Raw genomic sequence first — 21,648 nt, 5'->3', positions numbered from 1 at the left:
GCTTGCCCTTTTACATACCATAATAAATAAAATTTGGAAGCACTTACCGACATAATTCGCTTGTATTGGGTTTCTTGTTGGCATTCACCGGCATCTCTGATCCATTTTGCAATGGCTTCTAAAGCTGTATCTGTTGGAGCAGCGCAGCTGCCCTCGATGATATCCCACAGATCGTTCAGTTCAAATGGCCGACCGCGTCCGACTTGCCCTCGGATAATACGCACTCTAAACTCAAGCTTCTGTTTGTCGGGACTCAACAAGTCGACAATCACGTTGCGGATCACGAGTGCCTCACACACCGAGCCCAGTACACACAATTCTCGATGCAGGTCGGCAATAAATGAAGAAACTATGTTGCCCCCATAACGGTCCCGGTTGACATTCCATTGGTGGTTTAATAGATACATTTTCTTGGCCGGCTCGAAGTTCTTTTCCTGCATGATGCGCTGGAAAACGCCGGCGTTGGAGCTTGGTAACTGGTGTTTGAAATACACGGCGCGCGGTGTGCTGGCAAAGGTGATCAGTTTGCCCCAGCGGTGGCAGATACTGGCGGCGTTCAGGCACTCTTCTTCGCTGACGTCTTTTGTATAGTCATATCTTAAGCGCAGGTGGCTCGTCAGACGCATCGACATTACAGTACAATTCCAGGCACGACAAACGCTGCGAAGTTGACACTCTTCTGCGCTATTCAGAAACTCGAAAATCTGCGCTAATATCTCCGTGGGCAAAAAGCAGATATCACCTTCCGTGCAATCATTTTTGAAACGTTTATGTCGGCCCGTGTTCATAGTATCATGATCCCCGGTTATGTACTCAATCGTTTCTGCCAAACAGCGGCTACTTTGAGACTAAACAATGATCAGTTGACGTCATATAAGTAGTAGATTAAGAAATTAATTTCAAACTCTCACTTACCGTTTTTGGGTAAAGAAAGTCGTCATCTTCTGCTTGTATTACGTTGTTCATAAACTGCAAATCTTCAAACTGTAATCGAATTCGGTCTCCACGAATAATGGTTGTAACTTCTCCGTCAGGTAGTGCGATGTGAACCAAGCCGAAAGAGTACATGGAAAAGTCGCCCATTAGGAGCGTGGCAGAATACCACTTCCAGCGTTTAGATAGTCGGCAACGCATTAGCACTTCACACACAATCGGAACAAATCCTTCTAAGCGCTCTGCAATTTCATTATTTCAGTCAACGGTCTAAGAACATGGACTATTTTAAACACTAAAAAATTGATGATATTAACTTCTTCTGTTGCCATTATTAGTCTGAAATTTTTGCTCACTGGATACTCCATTGATTTGCAACTGGGTACTTTGCTTGCCTAAGGTAATTTTTAAATAATGATATCGGTTATTTTTCTTGTTTCTTGTTATTTCATCAAAGCAAGACGGATTAAAAAGTATTAACGTTATCAACGTACATAGGTGTCTGGGTTTTTCGAAGATGCTGTTGCCGACCCAGCAAACTTACTACTTAGAAATTATTCTTTGCACATTGGTTACTGCTTAGATGGAGAAAAAAATTGAGCTGCGCTTTAAAGAAACAAAATCTTATACTGAATAACGAGTGTGTCGCAATCTTAGCCCAAACAACATGTGGATTAAATTTCTTAGTACCTATTGACTGCGCATAGTGTCCGATTTGGCTCTCTTCGCGCAACAATTTCCAGTTTTTGCAGTGGTATACGTTGCCAAACGGTATCTTCTGTATGCCGTTGCCATCATCAAAATCGATTAGCAGACCGGGCTGTTCCCCGGCTCCACCGTCAGAAGCACAAGAACTGAATACAGATATAACTTTTCCACGATAAAATGTTCCGTTCTCAGATAGGACATCTGCCATGGTCTCTGTAGGTTCATCACGCGGCATGCGGGACGGACGAGTGCTTTGCAGCCTTGCCTGGCCTTGCAAATTACGTAACGGTTCGAAGTACCCGTGTCGGTATCTGCGCATCTCGGCACAGGTTTTACGGTCCGACCAGAAGGTTCAGTAAAGCGGTAATTACGAGTTCACGAAAAGCGCACCAAAAATTCTCTGTAATAGGTTGAGAAAGTTGGGAAATCCGATGCAAAGCGATGACATTGCCTTAATTTTTAGCAATTTAACGACCTATAGCTGCACACGACGAAAAGGTCTGCACATTTAAAATAGCAGTTTTTATGTGGGGAATAGTTTGAAGGTAACGATCAAGATTCCAGGTCTACACTGCCAAATGAAAATGAATATTATGAAAAGAAGATCCGGAATAACCAATTAATGTCAAAGCGCACGTCATTTGAAGACAGGATACAAGACAAGATATGAAAGACTAGATACTTTTCCTGTTCGGGCGTCATTGAGTTGCGTTTGAAAGACAAAGAGCATCCGGTTCGGGTGGGCAACAACACAGTCCCCGTTTTGGGTTGAGCTGAAAATAACGCTTATTCACGAGATGGTAGACCAACTCGGACGAAATGTCTTTCATGTGATCGAAAGTTTGCGCGAAAGAATTACTGCTGGTGCCTAGGCATGTGCAATGTCGCAGTAATTCACAAATTGCATAGATGGTAAAGTTCACTCAGTTTAATTCTTTTTTTTACGTGAAATGTTTATTAGAATCAAATTACTAAAGCAAGAGTGAAGTACATTTACAACGATTTGAACATTAAAGGTTTTGTAAATATTGTGACATAAATCAGCAAGCAGACACATATCTAGTGAAAACATCAGAATTCTATTATCAAATCGTATATATGATTGACATAATTATCTCTTTAACTGAATAACAGTTCTGGCCTTATGCAGCTAGTAAAAAAACAGCCGTTTCTCTGCAAACAAACATTGCATCAAACAGCAAAAAAAGTCTATGACGAAAGTTGCGCAGGTGGCAGTTCTTTACTCGTACGCTAAGTCGTACAGCTACCACGATAGTTCACATGTCAGAGCACTATGGTGAAATTTCAGCTCGCTCATCAGAGCGTGAACGGTGAATCTTGAGAGCTTGTGCACGTCTAGCCGGGCTAGAATGTCGAAATTGGTTCCTATCCACGTCGGATCAGGAACCGGATCGCGTACTCTGTACTGGTTACACTGACGCGGGTCTGGCCACTGTGTCTTGATCAAAACCTACCAAACCGTAAAAGACTCAGAGACCATAATATAATTATCAAAATAAGCATTTTTTGATGTTTTTTCAATGTTTGTTTGTGGTATTGCAGATAGAATACACACCGATACAATTTGCCTGTACTGGATTTTGCGTTGACATTCAACAACATCGCCAATCCATTTAGCGACGTCTTTCAGAACCTCATCTGTCGGAGGTGCGAAACTGCAGTCGATCAGATTCCACAAGTCATTCAGCTCAAATGGCCGGCCACGTTCGATGTGTCCCCGGATAATACACACTCGAAAATCATGCCGGTATTTTTCTGGACCCAACACGTCGACAATCATGTTGCGGATGTACAGTGTCTCGCACACTGAGCCCAGTGCGCACAATTCCCGATGCAAATCGGCAATAAATTCAGAAACTGTACTGTGACCATACCGATGCCGGTTGACATTCCATTGCTGGTTTAAGAGGTACATTTTCTTGGCCGGTTCATAGCCCTTTTCCTGCATGATTCGCTAGAATACGCCTGCGTTGGAGCATGGCAATTCGTGCTTGAAATACAACTCAGTCGGTGTGTTGGCAAAGGTGATCAGTTTGCTCCAGCGGTGGCAGATGCTAGCGGCGTTCACGTACTCTTCTTTACTAATTTTCGTATAACCGTATTCCAGGCGAACAACTGCAATGTCAAACGCGGTGACACTGCAGTTGAATTCCAGGTACGACAAACCATGCGAAGTCGACACTCTTGCGCGCTATTGAGAAACTCGAAAATCTGTGCTAATATTTCCGTGGGCAAGGAGCAGATACCAGCATCAGCGCAATCATCCCTGCAACGCTTATCCCGGCGCGGATTTGTACTACCTTCATTGCCGGTTCCGTTTTCCTCGTTTTTTTATCACGCGGCTGTTTTTGGCTTTCTGTTAATAATTTAAACACGTGATGCATAGTATACTAACGTAAATTAAATTATAGTACGTGCGCTTTTTAAATTCAGAGGGTACTATGTAGAACAAAACAGTGGATTCTTGATTTTACCTCGAATTGAAAGAAACGCTTTTATATTCCATTTTTACAGTTTTTCTTAGATTGTAATTAATTTAGCAAGGACAGATGTGCAGGGCGCGCAAGTCCGTACTAAAATACAAAGACAGCATATTTTACGACTGAAAGTTATTCCCGTCCAGTAATATCGCCTTATTACTGTCTCAGAATGGTACTCTATTCACTTACAGGTTTCGAGAACCGAAAATCGCCAACGTTCGCTTGTTTTACGTTGCCGGCCTGCTGCAGATCTCTGAAAGGTATTCGGATCCGGTTTCCACGAACAATACTTGCAACATCTCCATCTGGAAGTGTAACGCGGACCAACCCGAAGGAGAACATGAAAAAGTCGCCCATCAGCAGTGTGGCAGGATACCATTTCCATCGTAACGAATGCCGGCAATGCAACAGCACTTCAGCGGAAAATTGAGGATAGGCTTCCAATCGCTCTACAAACTTACAGTATAACTTAACGAAGCCTCTAAAAACCACAAAATCGCACAGCCCTTTTATAACACAGGATAAACAGTTGAGAAAATTCGTGATAGATTTATTATTATGATAGGATTCATAATAGGAATATATGTAATTTTGCTTCCCTTAAAGTTTTGCAGTTCACGAATAAGTGCTTGAACACGTGCAACAAGTCCGCTTTTCTCCGGATACTGCCGGGAACAAAAGCTTAAGCAAAAAATTATGTTTGTCATTTTTTCTTTGACATTAACACACTCTTCCATTACATCTAGCTGTACTGCACAGATATTCACATACCTATTGAACGCGCATAGCATCCATTTTGTCTTTCTTTGAGCAACAACTTCCACTTTTTACAATGATAAACGTTGTTAAGCGGTATTTTCTGTATGCCTTTGCCATCTCCAAAATCGATAAGCAGGGTTGGTTGCGCTGCAGCGTCCAAACCACAATCATGCGATATACCCATAACTTTCCCGCAATAAAATGTTTCGTCCTCAGATAATACATCCACCATGATCCCTGTAGAGTTTTCACGCGGCACGGGCCACGCTGCAGCCCTGCTACCAAACGACTCACATAACATCCGGAGGTTTCTGTCAGTGTCCGTATTTCTGTAGCTGTACATTTTGGCCGCTGTTTTCACGCTCAAATCAACTGATGAGCAACATTATTACAAACACCAAGCATTATTTAAACATCCACAAAATTAATATTATTCGCAGATCTCTCTGACAACATTTACTAAAAGAACGAAAAGATTCAGAAATATGAAACAGCGAAATCTCACCCTCATGACACTGACTACTTGTGAATCCAGCGGCCACACTGAAATTTGCAGGATGTGCGCCACAAAAATGTAAAACGATAAGTTTTGGTGCGAAAGACATGTAGCAGTTTGGCATCGCCCAGGACATCCTGGCTACCCCTGCAGAAATTGAAAGAAGTTATTTGAAAAGGAAAATGAAATGAGAGCATGACCGAATTTCATTTTCCCTGACGAGATTGGGGACACAACTGAGGAGATTGCGGACACAATGCCAAATCCGGATCCGGTTCATATGTATGGGCAAACGCTCACCCTGAGTTTTGCCTCAGTTTTTAAGTAAAGTGAATACTTACAGTAATTCATGCCCTGCCGTTAAGCCTAAAATCACAAGTCGTGAGGTGGCAAACGCTCAACATTAAATTAATTTTCTTTTTTTTTGCAAGCGTTTTATAAGCATATTTATACGTGTAAGTTTGTAACTGATTGGACACATGCTCCTGCTTACTTCCTTTTTTTTGTGGTGTTGCATTGTGCGCAGCACCGACTATTTCCGCAGACCGCTTTTGTTGAAAAGATCCTAACTTCTGCAATTTCGCAGTCAGGATGAAGACGGCCATGCACCGGCAGCAACTGGCGGAAGTGCAGTAGCATTGATCTATGGGCCGTTTCTTTTGGTTGATTATGTCATATAGAATCCCTGGATAGAGCAGAAGTGACTGCAGACCTGCTTCCACTAATTTATTAGCTAAGTAGATTGCCAAGCTCAAGTAAATAAGAAATAACTGGAATCGCCAACAAGAACATGACATTCGAACGAGCAAGCAACAAATAATGATTGACAGTTGGCTGCTACAACGTAACCTTCCCGGCAGTTTTAAAACCGGCTCATTATTAACAGGAAATGTTTACCAATCCTACAGAGTTTCATTCAAAAAATCCATGTTGATTGCACATGAGCACACGGGTCGGCATAAGAAATAATAAAATCGTTCACCGTTACGGTTGAATGCTCGCAAAAATTGATAATATTCTGATTTGAGCAAGATTTCAATCGAAACGTATTCACAACGTTCCCCACATATAAAACGTTTAGCACTTTTGTTTCGGCGCAAATTCGGCTTTGGCAAAAAAGGCTCGGGACATTGCCTTGCCCATTTGGCGTTTCTTGTTATTTAAGCACTTTCCGTCCTTCCCGATGACCACCGGTTTCGAGAACCGCTTCAGTTTGCAGTCCATACCGGAGTGACTCACGCCGTTGTAGCCGTGCGTGTAGCCATTACAGCCGCTGTACAGTACGCACAACATCCCACATGATGCCTCACTCAAGCCGCCGATAACGCCGCCATAGGCCGGGAAGCTGTGCTCCTCCCCGGATTTGATTTCGGGTATGTCGGAACCGCCCACGGATAAATCGTCGACCAGGAGGTACTGAGTCTCCTCGATGTTGGCGTACAGTTGGTGGGAATGGGATTTTGAAGTTATAGTTGTCCAGGCTCGGTCCGCAGTTGGCGCCCTTCTGGACAATGGCGCAGGTGTCCTTTTTCACGTCATTATCGAAGACGGCCGCCAGACAGTTCCTGTCTTTCTTGCACTTTGCTGTGCAGGCTTCTTTATTTTCCGTACCGGAGAATTTCAGCGGCGGATTGCAGACCATACCACGGAAGCCGAGATCCATACCGGCTGTGTGGATGCACACAAATTATATTCCTTATTACTATGTACAGTACCTAGAATAGTAAACAGACCATTCTTCATGTCAAGCAAGCTACCTTGTTCATGGGCAGCAAATCCACATACCAAACCGGCAACTACAATAAAAAAAAGAACCGGTAGACTATCTGTAAATTCTCCGACATCACACTAAAAAATTTCCATACCTAATAAATAACTTTGCCAAAACCATCATGCTGGTCCAGTAAACTGATTGATAAAAGATGCCGGCAACTTGGAAATTGCACTAAATCCGAGTTCTTAGGCGACGAAAAGGTGAACAAAAAATCCGGCTTTTATGCCACCCCAAATTACCGCCCCAGGAACATTTTATCCAAGTTGGCATATTGAATTACAAGCACATTAAGATCGTTTTAGTTACCAGTTCCAGTTTTTGCGGCGGAGTACTTCACAGTACTATCGTGAAAATCAGAAAGTATTGCACTTATCATGCAATGAAAAGGTGCCGGTTCTCTGTAATGTTCCCTATACTAGCCAGAGGGGTTGGAAAGTAAAATTTTTAATCAATCTCTGTAGGACAATATCGATTTGGCTGGTGTCCCAAAAATTTTTAAATTCTGGTGACTATTAACTGCTTCTGTTGAATAATTATTTCTGGCTTTGCTTTGGGCTTGCTAGAATAAAATCCTTTTCCATCGCGCCATCTTTCCAGTAATGTACAGTCTGCAGTATTTTCCAGCAAAGTTTAATAGTGTATAGGATTACATTGGAAAAAGAAAGTAACGGCGATAATAACATATCACACAAGCTATCAACTTCCAAAATTACGCTGATCACCAAATCTTGGGATGGTGAAAATTTTACATCCGCATGAAAAGTTATAAAGACTACTGTTAGACTAATCTTCCGCTATGCCCTTTTCTTACAATACCGACAAAGGACCCTACGCAAATCGGGTAGAGCAAGCGCAAAAAGGATCGGATCAGCAACCGCCTGTACAGGGTACAAAATCGACGGAATCATCGCTCCGAATAGATAAGCAATATTCTCCGGCAGCTCCTTAAATTGGAGAATCGTCCAAAAAGCATGCGGTGCCGCCCAACAAATCAGCACACTAATCGTTAACAAGGTCAACACCAAAAACCCATAACTTCCATCCGGGTTGCTCTGCATGCGCCGAATAATCAGCGCATCTTTGCGATATGTCACCGACAGCGACTTACTGCGCTTGAACATCTCCCGCCGCTCCTCCGTCTCGCACGTGACTGACTGCGAGCGCAGAGGCATCTGTCTAGGCACCTCCAAGAAATTTGTTTCTTTCTCTCTCTTCGACGCACGCCGCTGCATCTCTTCTTTCTGCGTCTTCTGCATAAACTGCCGGCGTTTATAGAAGAGAAACGGATAGGCGCCCAGCTGGAACAGCAGCGGCGCATCATACACCAGCAGCTGGATGGCATGCCGCCATGACATCAGCATACGCAGCTGCCAGTCGCATATCAGATGATCCTCTACGGAGTGCTTGACAATCCCCGACAGGATGAAGATGTGCACATAAGCAAACACACTAACACAGAGTAATACCGCGATCCGTGGTGTGTGTCGGTTGCGGTACGATACAGGGAAGACGATCGCCCAGATGCGGTTCAGTGTGACCAACGCGTGACAGTTCATGACAATGCCGACACCGGTGTAATTAGCGTATAAGTATAATCCGCATACAGACTTGTCCATCCAATGGTAGCTGTCGCCGTGAAGGCTGACCAAGATGTTCATGATGTTGGCTAATAATCCGTACACCATGTTGTTCAATAGTAGATTGATGAGGTAGATCATGAACGGGTTGTGGATGAGACGGTCGTTGAGGAAGAACGCCGCTAAGACGATGGCGTTGATGGATAGCGTTAACGTCACCATAACAATACGGAGAACCGGGATGAAATGCCATTGGTACGCTGCCGCTGCGTTGGTTGTCCAGTTGAGGGTCTCATTAGGCAGCCACATATTCCTGATCGTTTGGCTGGGTTTCTTCAAAGTATTTCCAGGAATCGTGCCATCGTTTCCCGGATATCGCGTACACCATCTGCGTTAGATGTTGGACTACCTAACGTAGTGATGCTGGTAAAATTCCTCTCAAACACTTGATCGGTATTCCCCGATGAGCTCAAGGAATACAAGGATGCTTTCAACACGATGAATATTCTGTTTACAATTAATAACACAGGAGCCGTTGTGGAAAGAGAAATACAACCGCGATACGAAAACGCGGAGGGGCGGATGCTTGCTGTAATATAAACAAACAGATACTTCCGGATCTTGCATAGGACAGAACTGGACTCAGTGATGTTGTCCGTGTCGTAATTGATAGCAGTGTTCGCCAGCACTTTTCTACTTAACCGTGCATGTGTCTTCTTGAATTAGTCTCGATATTTAAAAAGTACTTTTATACAACTTATTATAGTCTTTTTAAAATGGGGCAACAGCCAAACAATGCAGCACTACATGGCAAATTATAAGTGCAACATATTTAACTTCGATCTTCCTTTAATACCTAACGGCTGCATCGACACAACAAGACGAAGTCCTAATACGGGCGGTGTACTGAGAACAGATGCCTTTCTCCGCTGTGGGTGTTTATGCTTCCTTGTCCTTGCAAAATGCGAAGGGCCTTGCGAATGGCGTTAAGGTCATCCCATCGCAGTGTTTGTTTAGGAGACACTAATCGAGCTACCCCGAATTTGTTTCGTTGTAACCAATGGGCTCGAATTTGGCAATGATTTCATGAAAGCAGTCCAGTGGCACCGCCGAACTCCGCAGCAAACCGACCAATGTTTTAAACAGAATCCTTCCAGTATTACTGGTCAATATGTACAGTTGAGTTCTAGAGTAGTGAAACACTGAACTGCCGGAAGATATTGGCTGTGCAACTATTTCCAGAGGGATCAAACGAGTCTGCTGGCCATCACTCTCACAACTGTGATCATTAAAGCTGTATAAAACGTGATGGCTATTCAGCCTCGTTGAGACCGTTAAAGATTAAGACTAAGAAGATTAGAGGTCTGGAAGATTAAGCGCGTTAAGTCTGGTCTCAGCGATTCCCGGCGAATTTCCCTCTCATGCTTTCGTCCAGCCGTACATAGAATACTGAGCTATGGCATGGTCGACAGCGTCTCTGGGAGAGCAGGAGAAGCTAATAAACCGGCAACACGCTACGGACCATTACCGGGAACTGTACCAACGGCTTGGTATTACCGCAACAGTCGACCGATGGCCCCAGAAAGAAGCAGTGTGGCTGTACAAGTCCGAAAGCGGCAAAACTATATAGAACCAGCGTACACGTGTGAGCGGATTCCATTTAAAGACCACGCGAGGGATGCCCTCCTCCGATAGAATCCGGTTGACACCGCCGCAAGGTCACGGATTGGAGGCTGAAAACCTTGTTTGATAAAATCACTGATAGCGGATAAAACAGCGGCATTGAATTTTTTGGTTGTGATTCTCAGGTTCTGTTAAGGAATATCTGTATTTGCTTAAATCTGCAAATCTGTTGTGCTGTTCTTTATCTTGATTTTAAATGCATGTCGTTCTCATCGGACTTGTGAGTGCCTGAGAATTTGTCTGCTCAATGAATAAACTAAACTAAACTAAACCGCATCGTTTAGCTTGTTCTAGACACTCAACGATTCACTGCTGCGGTACTGTATGGCAGTGAAGTTCCTTGCTAAAAATATTAGGTTCTAATGATAGTTCTTGGCGGCGGATTACAAATAACAAAGATTTCATCTGCTAATTACAGCGTTAAGTAATTACAGCGTTAACGAGCCTCTTATAATGATACTAAATGACTTGCATGCAAGGATCGATATCTCTCACTTGCAGTGAAACTCTGTAAAGAACACAGCCATCGTTTTCTCTTTAGGCTGGCTATCATTCCATCTGCAATTCCCTTGAGGATCGCATATCCAGCCTGAACTATCATTATCAGTCTGCGCCTACGACGTTCAAAGATCCGTGATTTTTGACGGTACAGTATCGCTGTTCTCTTCCTTTACTTCGTTATTGCTTACTTTACTACGGCCCATAATGGTGTCTTTCCTGGAAACTAGCGTGTGTGCTGAACCTGACGTCTGCATAAACGTTTTCGTGCCGTTTTCTGGAAGCGAGACAATATTTTTCATGGTGCACGCAGAATACTCGTATTATTGAATTTTCAGTTGTAATCGTGCCTATGAATCAGGGATACCGGGCAAAAGAGCAATCTATAAATTGCGATTTGTTATTTTAACGTTACGGCAGCAGCACCTCCGGATATGCGGCAGTAGTTTACGCAGCGAACAAACACGGCAGCGTATGTTGACTCAACCTCCGTGTGATCCTGTCGTCACCGCATCTCTCATGTTTGCCTTGACCAATTACTCTATTAAATATCGCTTAACACGGCTTAGCCTGCACAGTCGGCGCAGTTATTATACAACATGGATTTGACAAGTTTGGGAAATATATCGGTTGTTAACGCTTCCGAGATTTCTTGGACTTTTACACCGATTGCAGCACTGATTGCGTTTCTGTTAACCCTTATTTCTAACGCAGTTGTTTTAGCTGTATTTTGCCAAAAGCGCCTGCTGTATTCCAATCCATTTATGATTTATCTGCTTAATCTATTATCGGCAAATCTGATATACGCAATTTTAGCGCATCCTATCAACGTTTACGGCCTCCTGCGTCATTACGGCTACGAGCAGATGGAGCACGTGCAGTGTCTCCATTTCCAGTACGCGAATTACGTGGGAACGGGGATCGTCCGGCACACGCATGCGCTGGTGACCTTGAACCGCATCTGGGCGATTGTCTATCCGGTATCGTATCGCAACTCGCACAACCGGCGAAAAGCCATCGGAATCTGCGCCGGCATGTGGATTTATGTGCATTCTATCGTCATATACGTCATTATCAAGAATGCGATGAATTCTCCGGGGAACGCGCTGTGTGATTGGCGCATGGACGCCGATCCACAGTGGCGCATGGCGCTGCAGATCGCGGTGTTCAATTTCCCGGCGTTTTTCACGGCGTTTGCGTATCCGTTTCTCTGGCTGCGGAGACGACGCTTTTTGCGGAAGCGCAGCACGAAATCCAAACGCTTGCGGCAGTCGTTTATTTTTGCATCGGTGGAGGATGAGAAAACACAGAACGTCTCAACGGAGAACGAGAGCACGGTGCGGACACGTGCCAGTTACGACACGACGACGAGCTGTGGGTTTCACGTGTTGACTGTCCTGACCATTAGTGTGTGTATTTTCTGGGCGATTCCGCAGGGTTTCATGGTGTTGCGACGGATTGGTCAGTTGCAGTTTACGCCGAAGACGGAGTATTTTATCGAGCGATCCGTGCCGACTATTCTGTATCCCTTACAATCCGTTGCTGATGCGATTTTGTTTACCTTTGCTCTACCGGATCTCAAGGCGTGTTTTATGGGTTGGACAACGAGTGCAAAGAAAGCGCAGACATTTGTGCCGGTCACCCGATATTTATTGCATGCACCAAGCTCTATCTAATTTGTAACCTTTTAATTTAGCACCTTCAGACAAAACGAAATTGCCGCAATGCGGTAATAGTAAACGGACAAAAGCAATTTATAATTTTTTAATAGTTCTCGTGACTAGTAGAAAAATAAAAAAAACTAGATAAATCCGCAATTAACGCTACGAAAAGCGTAAAAACAAGTAAGCGCGTGCAGTGGCTTTCCCGCAAAACGAAACAGTGTTTGCTAGAACAATAGCACCAATTCAGACGAGAAAAGTTTGCATAAACAGCCGTTTTTATTTGATGGGGTACGTTTATAGTGTGTTAATTCGGACGTTAATATATCCGTTAATGCGGATGTTCAGTCACGGTACATCTCTTACGTGGCCAGTTTACCAATGACAGGAATTTCCTTTACCATTTGTGTAGCACTCATGAAAACTGGGACATGTTTAATGCTTACCCCATTAGTATCTGTAGTACTCGTATATTACCACTGAATATCTATTTTCTTAACTTTCAGTTGCATTTTCGTAATTACAAAGATACTGATGTACTGTTGATTCGAATGCGATGATGTACAGATACCTGCAAAATGCCTAAGAAATGTGACAAAACAATTGAAGCATAAAACAATTAATTCATTATTTATCGCTTATTCCAGTTGTGCTTAGCGGTAAATATGTGCTTTGTCAGGCATAAGTCGTTTATGGACGGAGAAATATCGAAATTGTATTTCCATAACCGGCTCGATGCAACCCGAACTCTAGAAAGTAACGCTTGTTTACCGATTTGAAACTGATACTAGTACTAGCATTTAGTTTTGTAATTAAAACACTTAAGAAATCAGACTCTCATTACCGAAAACTTGTTTCCAACCTAAACCAAAGATCTTTCGGCTGTTCTATTTCACGTTCGGACACCAATTAAAACTTCATAAATCACTAGTTCCTAATTCATTCTCCTTCCGGATATGGAATCTCGAGTTGTCGATTTATGAATTCACTCAGTTCACCAGACAGTCCAAGTGAATTCCGCACCATTTCGTAAAGTGTGATACGCTAGAGCTGTAGGCGGGGTTCAGCGTTCGCTGAACGCGCTGAACAGCGTCAGGCTGCCAGTAGTAAAGGGCCGAGCGTTGCTCACTCTTGAAGAATCGTTCCTGCTTCAAAACGGCTCTCTATCAAGACTTATAGACTTGAATTTAATCAAAACAATATTTTTACAATTTATGTTTACAAAACATGCGAACTGCATTACGTATTGTCTAGCTGCTGATTCGAAATGCTTGGTCGTACCCGCACGTACTACTGAATGGGAATTTTTTCAAATTGCTTGTTCAGGCAGTTCATAAGCCTGTAGACAGTGAACCCACTGAACGCTAGAGCCGTCCATACAGCGCTTGTCTAGCATGCTCTACGAAAAAGTGCGGAATTCACTTGGCACCACTGACCACAGTATTTAACGCCACTGCTCAGCATTACTAAAAATCGTCTGTCTGTACTACTCCTTTGCAAGACAAGCTTTGTACTGAGGGGCTAGTATCGTCGCTACATTAGAAAATGTTTACGGCCTTTGAGAAAATAACAAGTAAGCCATGGAATAATTGCAACATTATTGCGACAACTTACGTGCGTGCGCAAAATATATTTCAATTTTATTTTTCTGTTTGCAGCTGCCTATTTGCTGTTAGGTTTGGTGGCCTATATCCATGGTGAGTACAGAATCACATAATTATTATAACAAAATATGCTAAGTAAATGCGTACATTCACATATTTTTTTTACAATTTTATAATTTAGCGACATACCAGTTGGACAATGTCTTAATGTTATGCAAGGCCCGGTGAAATTCAGTGGTAACGAGAATCAGAAGGCCTGCTTCGCCAAATGCCAAAAGAACAAAAACTGCCTGGCCGCCGTTCACGATGGCAAAGTGAAGAAAGACACCTGTGCCATCGTCGAGAAGGGCGCTAAATGTGGACCAGAAATGGAAGGCGTTGCTTCGGTCGATTTGAGCCACTCGTACGTGACCTTTGCCAACATCGACGCCCTTAAGTATACCGTTGCGGAAGAAGTGGAAATTAATTCCAACAACGTCGACGTGATCGAGGTGGGAGATAAACGGAGTAACGCTGGTTTTGGCGGCCCCTCGTCCATTGGTGAGGAGAAGTGTGGACAGATGTGCGCATTATATACCGGCTGCAATGGTTACACCTTCGTGCTCAGTTCGGGCACTCCCACTGGTCCTGTTTGCATGTTAAAAAGCTATTTCAAACCAGTGGGCAAAGAGGCCGTATGCCGCAGCAAGAAGAACGGGCCACCGGAGACGTACAAAGCAGCATTTGCAAAGGCTGAACTGGCTCCAAAAAACAAATGTTAATTCTCAAATGGAGAAGTAGGAAATACGGTTGTTTTGACACACACAATTTTGCAAGTATTCTCAGTTATTACATTTTATTTATTCCTTGAGTGATGACACAGACTGGACTGTTTACTTCCTTCTGTAAGCTGCTCTCTTTGCTCTTTGATATAATTTAAAGTATAAAAAATACATTAGCAAAACCCTTCACCCAGTTACCGGGAGCGGGCCGGGCAACAGTGTGCGCTGAACTCACTTGTGAAGTTGTGCAAGGAGTGTTTCTATTCCACCAAGGTTTCACGTTTCCATGCATGGAAACGGGAAATGGGTGGCCAACCATTAAAACCTTCACTAATTCCTATGACTTATGAGTATCTACGTTTAAAAAAGAACACGCAAAGCGTCAGCAGCTATGTCGTATGACTGGAGCTTGCGTGAGGATACACAGATTTCTCACGATGTTATTATCAAATACAAATAACTGTTTTGGTAAATAATTTTCGGGCTACTGCAATTGTAGAAAAACTGAAATAGTGTTTAACAGGGCTAGAATGTGGCCGTGATATCAGAAACAGTATCGTTACGTACCGCATCAAGACGTGTAACCATTATGATCATGATATTAAATTTTGTCAAAAAAATACCCCTTTCAGCCAACTCTTGCCTTCTGTTCCTTGGTGCGAAATTTTCTTTGCACTAAAAACACCACGACTGAAGAAATCGGATATCCATTTGCGGCTGTCTTTTATGGGCTTGCGCTTGCCATCCTTCATGATGTCTGCGCTACGTGCTCTTTCAATCAGTATTGCCCGCTCTTTTGCTTCTTCTAATGCTTTGATTCTTTGGGAATAACCGGGACGCTTTTCCGACTTCTCGGATTCAATAAGAATCTCGACGTATTCCGTTGTGGTCATCATGCTTGGTCTAAGCGCAATTTCATCCAGTCGATTCAAGCTTTCGTTGCACACAAATATTAACTCCATAACGTTTTGACCCACGGAATCCAGATGATCCTGCATTCGACTTAGCAAGGTTTCTGCTGACATCTTCTCACCTCTTGCTTGCTCATACACTCTTTTAACGTCTTCTAACGTTCTCCGAACTTTTTTAGTCCCATAGTCAAAACGGTATTGATCATTGCAGTGCATGCTCCAATGGCACCGTTGAGGGCACACATAACAGTTTCCATTTTCCATTGCCGCGCACCCGGCCTTATCCGCGTTGTTCGGTATCCCACAAGGATAATGACACGTGCGATTGCACTTTAAGCAATTGGTCACAAACTCTCCGACGGCGAGCGCTATTCTGGTCGCATATGGTTCATCAATGTCCATGATAAAATTTACGTTGGCTTGAAGTTGCTTTTCATGTGCAGCAATTTGTATCTAAAGAAAAATTAGCCTGAAATTTGTTAAAATTACTAACAAGTAACAATACAGATAAACCATGCTTGAAGAAGAAATTTAAGTTAAATCCGTTTCAGTGCGGTGACACGTCTTCTGAAACGGTTTGACATGGAGTGCGGCAAATTCACAGACGATAGTAGCTTAGACACCGAAAAACTAATAACTGTTTTCTAAACGCTGTAATTATGTACTCGGTAGATGGGTAATCGTATTCCACGTACAATGTGTTCTTGTACATTTTTTTTCCAAGACCGTACTAACAGTACGAGTACGAAGGTTTTAAGAACACGAGTACGTACATATTAATGATTACTCTCAAGTGACAAGATTTGCTTTGCCCTCTAACCTGTGACTGCCGAATCTCTTCCATCTTTGCCAAGCCCATGTTAATTTGTGGCTGGAGACCACTGATGGCTGCTTCCAAAGCTTCACGTTCTTTGAGTACTTCGCGAGTAAGTGTCAAACTTCGTGACTCCACTTGACTGAGGTACTTAAAAAATTCCATAATACTCGTAAGACCCATTTCCCAGTAAAGCTTGCTAAACATTCCGGACTGCGGCCCATTGTCCGCATACAAAGCGCTATTGTTGAACGGGAACCATTTACAGAACGGTAGTTTGGCTTCCTTGACCGCTGCCAAGACGGGGGGCTCTTTATCATCCGCAAATGTGCATAACAAAAAAATGTTTTTCTCAATATCTTTTCCAAAAATGGATAGAATGCAGTCGAAGATGTATTTCTGCGTGGCGGTCAGTCGAGCCAAAGCGCTTTGCACCACAATACATATGGCATCCACATGATCAATGCCTCCGGAATTCTGATTATTTAAGGAAAACATTTCTTTTAACTGAGCAGTAATTTCTCGATCTCGAGACATGCCATCGGTGTCACCAAACCCTGGCGTGTCGATGATGGTCAAACAGTATGGACTGGGACTGTCGTATTGCTTGTACGACTCGTAAGCGCTTACAAATTTCGTCATGCTTTTCGCCTGGTTGGTCGCTTCGCCTTCCTCCACAATAACTTTTAACCGTGCACCGTCTTCCCATTTTACTCCAAACATATAATTTAGCAAGCCGTTAATCAAGGTTGTCTTTCCAGCTCCTGTGGCATCGAGCACTAGTATGACCTTTGGAGTGGTTGCAGAAGCCGGTTTAGAGCCAACCGTATAACGTCTTAATTTGTGTGTATGGTTAACTCCTGTTTGCGTTAGCGATGCTTGATAAATGTCAGGTGTACCAGCGTGAATTTTTGTGCTTCGAGAGATGATTTCGTCAAGATAGCGTATGCCAGCAGTCTGCTCGGGGGCTACAGATGGTTTCACGACTTTAGTTGGTAGCACGTTAATTTTGCTGCTTAGCGTTGCTGTAGTATGGGTAATCTGCAAAATAGTTCGGTCATTTCTCTCACAATCTGAGCGCAACACATCCAATTATCACTCCTTACCAAATGCCATTCAAACACTTGTAATTATTATATTATATCTGTAGCACGTATGCATTAAGTAAATTAGGTGTGTTAAGTATATAAATGTTGCACTACTCTATGTATTGTACATAGTTAACGTTGATGTAATTTATCGTTATCACTAGACTGCTACTTGCTTACCTGAATCTGCACGGTGCCTAAATTAGAAGATGATCTTAGCGCCGACATGTTTAACCTGGTTAGCTCCATTGCTTACGGAACAAATTTCTCACCATCCCACTGTGCTAGGCTTTTGGCTTCCTTGAGGAGGGAATCAAGGCGGTCATCTTTGTTTCTCGAGCTCTTTGCGGATTCGGAAAGGCGATCGGAAGACTGCGCGCTGGCATTGTGGCTCGAAAATTCTGATTCTGATGCATTTGCATTTGCAAAATTTGCATGTGACTTGCTTCCGGTACTTAAGCTGGATTTGCTTGCCGATTCGCCGCTGGCATTGACGTTCACTTTGACACCCCACCCTTTACCACTAGCGCCGAAGTTATATTTAGACGATTGTTCATTCGCCTGATCTGAATGGCTCTCATTCGATCGATCGGATTGTGCGCTTCTCGCATTTTTACCTGATCGATGTATGTCGGATTCGGAAAAGCTGGATTCTTTGTCGTGCTGCTTCGCTGATTCGGCCATTTCTCTTTCCATCAACACTTTCGTCTCGCTGTCACTTTTATCGTAAATTTCATTTAGCGTATGGCTGATTTTGTCCGGCCTCGCGTTATCATCATGCCAAAATGTCGATTCCCACATTTCAGAGGAAAAGTTTTCTGTGCCGACGTTAGTAAGGTCAAGCGCAGACTTGATCAAGTTCATAACATTCAACGACTGATCATTGTTCACAAAATCTCCATCCATTATTTCAGTAGCCAAAACATGGGTAGTGATTTCCAGGGTCAAGTTTTTAGCATCATCAGCTTTCATGTAGACGTTGCCACAATTTGGAAATTTTTGATCCAATTTTGTGACCAAATCGGCACGGCGCGCGTGTTTTGCCGTTATAGTAATGACTCTCCTACCCACTTTTTGTGCTTCCATACTATAGTGCACGGTAAAATTGCTGGCAAACAAGTCCGGATACTCCATAATATTTTCTGCTAGTTCTGCACAAGCAACCTTGTTACCACAGTTTACTCGAAAAGTAACTACATTGGAGTTCATTGCATTGCTTTGCCAGTTACTGTCCACTGTGTATAGAGGCGAGTGCTCGTGCGCTTCTAGCCGAATCTGTTCCACCGGTAAAGGCCGAATGCTGGTAATGGGAATCTCCAAGTTAGTTCTTTTGGAGAGAACTATCTGCAAATATTCTTCAAGTGCCGCATTCCACATAGTAACTTCAAATGTTACTTGATACTTCTGTGTAAACGGATTTGATACACTTTTAGCCGTTTCCGGTTGCAGAAGTAAAAGAGGAGTGTAATAAAATTGATTTCCATCATCCTGGGTTGCCGTGACACTTCTCTGGTACACCGAAACACGAAAGTTGTGGTATGGTACATTCATGATGGCTGTCGGAGCCATCTCAATGTGGCCCCAACCTACGATATACAGGCACATGTGATTACAAATTTACAATAACCTGTGCTGCTTGCAACAGTTAGGGCACATAGCCTTCAAATTCAGAAAATTTTGATTTTGTTGTAGAAAGGTAAGATAATACCATATTATGCTTATGTTTGTATTTCATCTGCAATGTTCAATAAGGCGGGACCAAACGAAAATTGAAAATGTACTCTGTATACTACATAATTATTATATATATAATTGCATAGAGGGACACTGCAGTACTCGTACTGGTTCAAAGCGCGCTTTTATTTTAATTTTGCGGGCACAGCAGTAGCCGTACGAAGTATACCATCACAGACCGCCAACTTAACTTAACCTCGCGTGCGGTAGCTCGTGCCACCGGGTCTAAAGTGCATATTTTTAATTTTGTTGTTAATTTTGTATCTGCTTATTTGTAAAGAAATGATTCTATGTACGGCTATGTTTGCAAATTTCATGATAACAAATTTTTGAAACTGGCGATTAGCGGTTTCACGATAATTTGCGCTCGAGGTTCAGTTTCGTCGGAGCCTGGCAGCTGTATGAGTCTGCGGTTACTGCACTGCCCGCAAAATCCAAATAGTGATACTACTCGTAACTCACTGTACGAAAAAGTGCCAAGTTGACTCGACGATACAGTATTACCACAGACTATAGTCAATCTGATGAAATTTGTACTGCAGTATAATACGTGGTTAGCTAAACAAATGGTAATACTATTTGCTTAGCCCTATTGATTTTTGCAGATGAAAATGTTTTTAGGTCACCTTTTTTCTATAAAAAATCTTTCTACAAAAAAAATTAGAATGTTTTAAATTTAGAGCCAGCCTAAGCGCTCCGGTAAACTATGGGGCGGTAACATAAATCAGAAATTGAACACCGGACTAGAAACCTTATTTTAAGGTTCCAGAAACCAGTGCTAGCAGGCAAAGCTTGCGATAATAATGAATCTGTCTGATATGTTTAGGAAGGATGATTTTTGTTGCTGTCCGGCAGCGGTCAAGATTGCGAGGGTAACAGAACTGTGGCTATTTCCCAAACAAAATAAGTGAGCAGCTAGTGATACTGCCACTATTTGTGACGGGGGGTAGTACTTAGCAATTGGGACGGGGCCCGCTGCTTAATAAACAGAACCGAGACAACGAACGGAATCTCAACTGGAAAGTTTTTTCGTATCATGACACCCCAATGAGTGGATAACCATGGTCAAAACGAACGATGCAGGCTTAGCGTGCTACGTTTTTGGAGCCTTGACGGCTCCATAAGTACCTTGCGAGATCTCTTGACTTTAATTCCGTAGGCTTCTCTGTTCCATGCAAAATGCTTGCAAACCGGATGTAAAAATTTTTAGGCCTCCAATATTAATATCAGCTTTTAATTCACATTACGAAAAAGTTCTCAAAATCTTTTTTTTTCATTTCTCGTATATTGCTAAACTTTCTCTTTTTATACAAGCGTTTTGACTCGTTGTGGAGATGAAGTTTTTTGGAAAGGAACATTTACCTGTGTCCCGCGCTGTATAGGAGGTGTGATCATTCTAACGGTCAGAGACACTAAAGTCCGAAAAACTACATTTTTGTCTGAAAGGAGAGCTTGCAGTATACGTGCTAAAAATCATGCAATCTTCGGCAATGGTCTATCAGGCGAAGCTACACCAATTTCGTTGATAAAAGCAAGGTTTAAAGTATAACCTCAGTATAAAGCAAGCAAGATATGCTATAAAGTACTCGTATTAATAAAAACACGTTGAAATTAGCAGTATGGCAAGCAGTACAGTATTATTCTGCGGAATTCTGCACGTTCCCGTCAAAGGCGTAAGAGCTCAAAGTTTGGTGGAGCCCCAATCGCTAGGAATTCTACCTTCTAGTGGCTTTACGGAGTGTCGCAGATCTATGTAATTTCCGAGTTTTTTTTACTACGTGCTAGTGTGCTACTGCTTCCGTGCAGCCGACAATTATAACACATAGGTATATATATTATTATAACTTACCCAAATGAGGTTTTATAACCGTACCTGCTGCAGACATTTCCGTTTGCTTTTGGGCCTTATCCATTGCTTCGTCCTTTTGGTGCAACTTTTAATCCATACAATATCGTATTTAAACTGACTATTCAGAAAGCAGCAATTTCCAAGACAATCTTTATTAATTTTACACAACTCATTGGTGCAGCGTGTCATTTGTCAAACTTAGCGTTACGCCGCTTGCTGAACAGCATATTATGCTTTGATTGCATAACAGCGCCTTTGACTAGTATTACTATTCTGCTGGCTTATTGTGCGTAATCG

At 42.8% G+C, this 21,648-nt stretch overlaps 2 protein-coding genes across 2 annotated transcripts; both read right to left on the bottom strand.

The window, feature by feature from the left end:
* Window positions 1-6,145: 6,145 nt before the first annotated feature.
* Window positions 6,146-9,132, bottom strand: LOC129595132 (uncharacterized). The gene is made up of 3 exons (XM_055492046.1): window positions 7,263-9,132; window positions 7,155-7,193; window positions 6,146-7,065 (listed from the first exon to the last, which is right to left on the bottom strand). Exon 1 carries the CDS (start codon window positions 9,055-9,057, stop codon window positions 7,966-7,968), a length of 1,092 nt encoding a protein of 363 aa, XP_055348021.1. The 5' UTR covers window positions 9,058-9,132; the 3' UTR covers window positions 6,146-7,065; window positions 7,155-7,193; window positions 7,263-7,965.
* A 5,739-nt stretch (window positions 9,133-14,871) lies between these two features.
* LOC129595064 (uncharacterized) lies at window positions 14,872-21,625 on the bottom strand. Its single transcript, XM_055491972.1, has 5 exons — window positions 21,376-21,625; window positions 18,041-19,354; window positions 17,949-17,965; window positions 16,687-17,721; window positions 14,872-16,319 (listed from the first exon to the last, which is right to left on the bottom strand). The coding sequence occupies exons 1-5, from the start codon at window positions 21,413-21,415 to the stop codon at window positions 15,567-15,569; spliced, it is 3,159 nt and encodes a 1,052-aa protein (XP_055347947.1). The 5' UTR covers window positions 21,416-21,625; the 3' UTR covers window positions 14,872-15,566.
* Window positions 21,626-21,648: the final 23 nt, after the last annotated feature.

Source organism: Paramacrobiotus metropolitanus, unplaced genomic scaffold, assembly GCF_019649055.1.
Source record: "Paramacrobiotus metropolitanus isolate TYO unplaced genomic scaffold, Prichtersi_v1.0 Parri_scaffold0000074, whole genome shotgun sequence".
NCBI classification, from domain to species: domain Eukaryota; kingdom Metazoa; phylum Tardigrada; class Eutardigrada; order Parachela; family Macrobiotidae; genus Paramacrobiotus; species Paramacrobiotus metropolitanus.
The sequence above is the reverse complement of the archived record's forward strand: the minus strand, read 5'-3'. Positions and strand labels throughout refer to the sequence as shown.

What these genes read in the sequence shown, in the direction of transcription:
- LOC129595132 (XM_055492046.1), bottom strand. Translation starts at nt 9,057, where the DNA reads ATGTGGCTGCCTAATGAGACCCTCAACTGGACAACCAACGCAGCGGCA.
- LOC129595064 (XM_055491972.1), bottom strand. Translation starts at nt 21,415, where the DNA reads ATGGATAAGGCCCAAAAGCAAACGGAAATGTCTGCAGCAG. An exon ending in AACGGAAATGTCTGCAGCAG is followed by an intron (nt 19,355 to 21,375) that starts GTACGGTTATAA and finishes TGTATATCGTAG; the next exon opens with GTTGGGGCCACATTGAGATG. An exon ending in AAGAGATTCGGCAGTCACAG is followed by an intron (nt 16,320 to 16,686) that starts GTTAGAGGGCAA and finishes ATTTTTCTTTAG; the next exon opens with ATACAAATTGCTGCACATGA.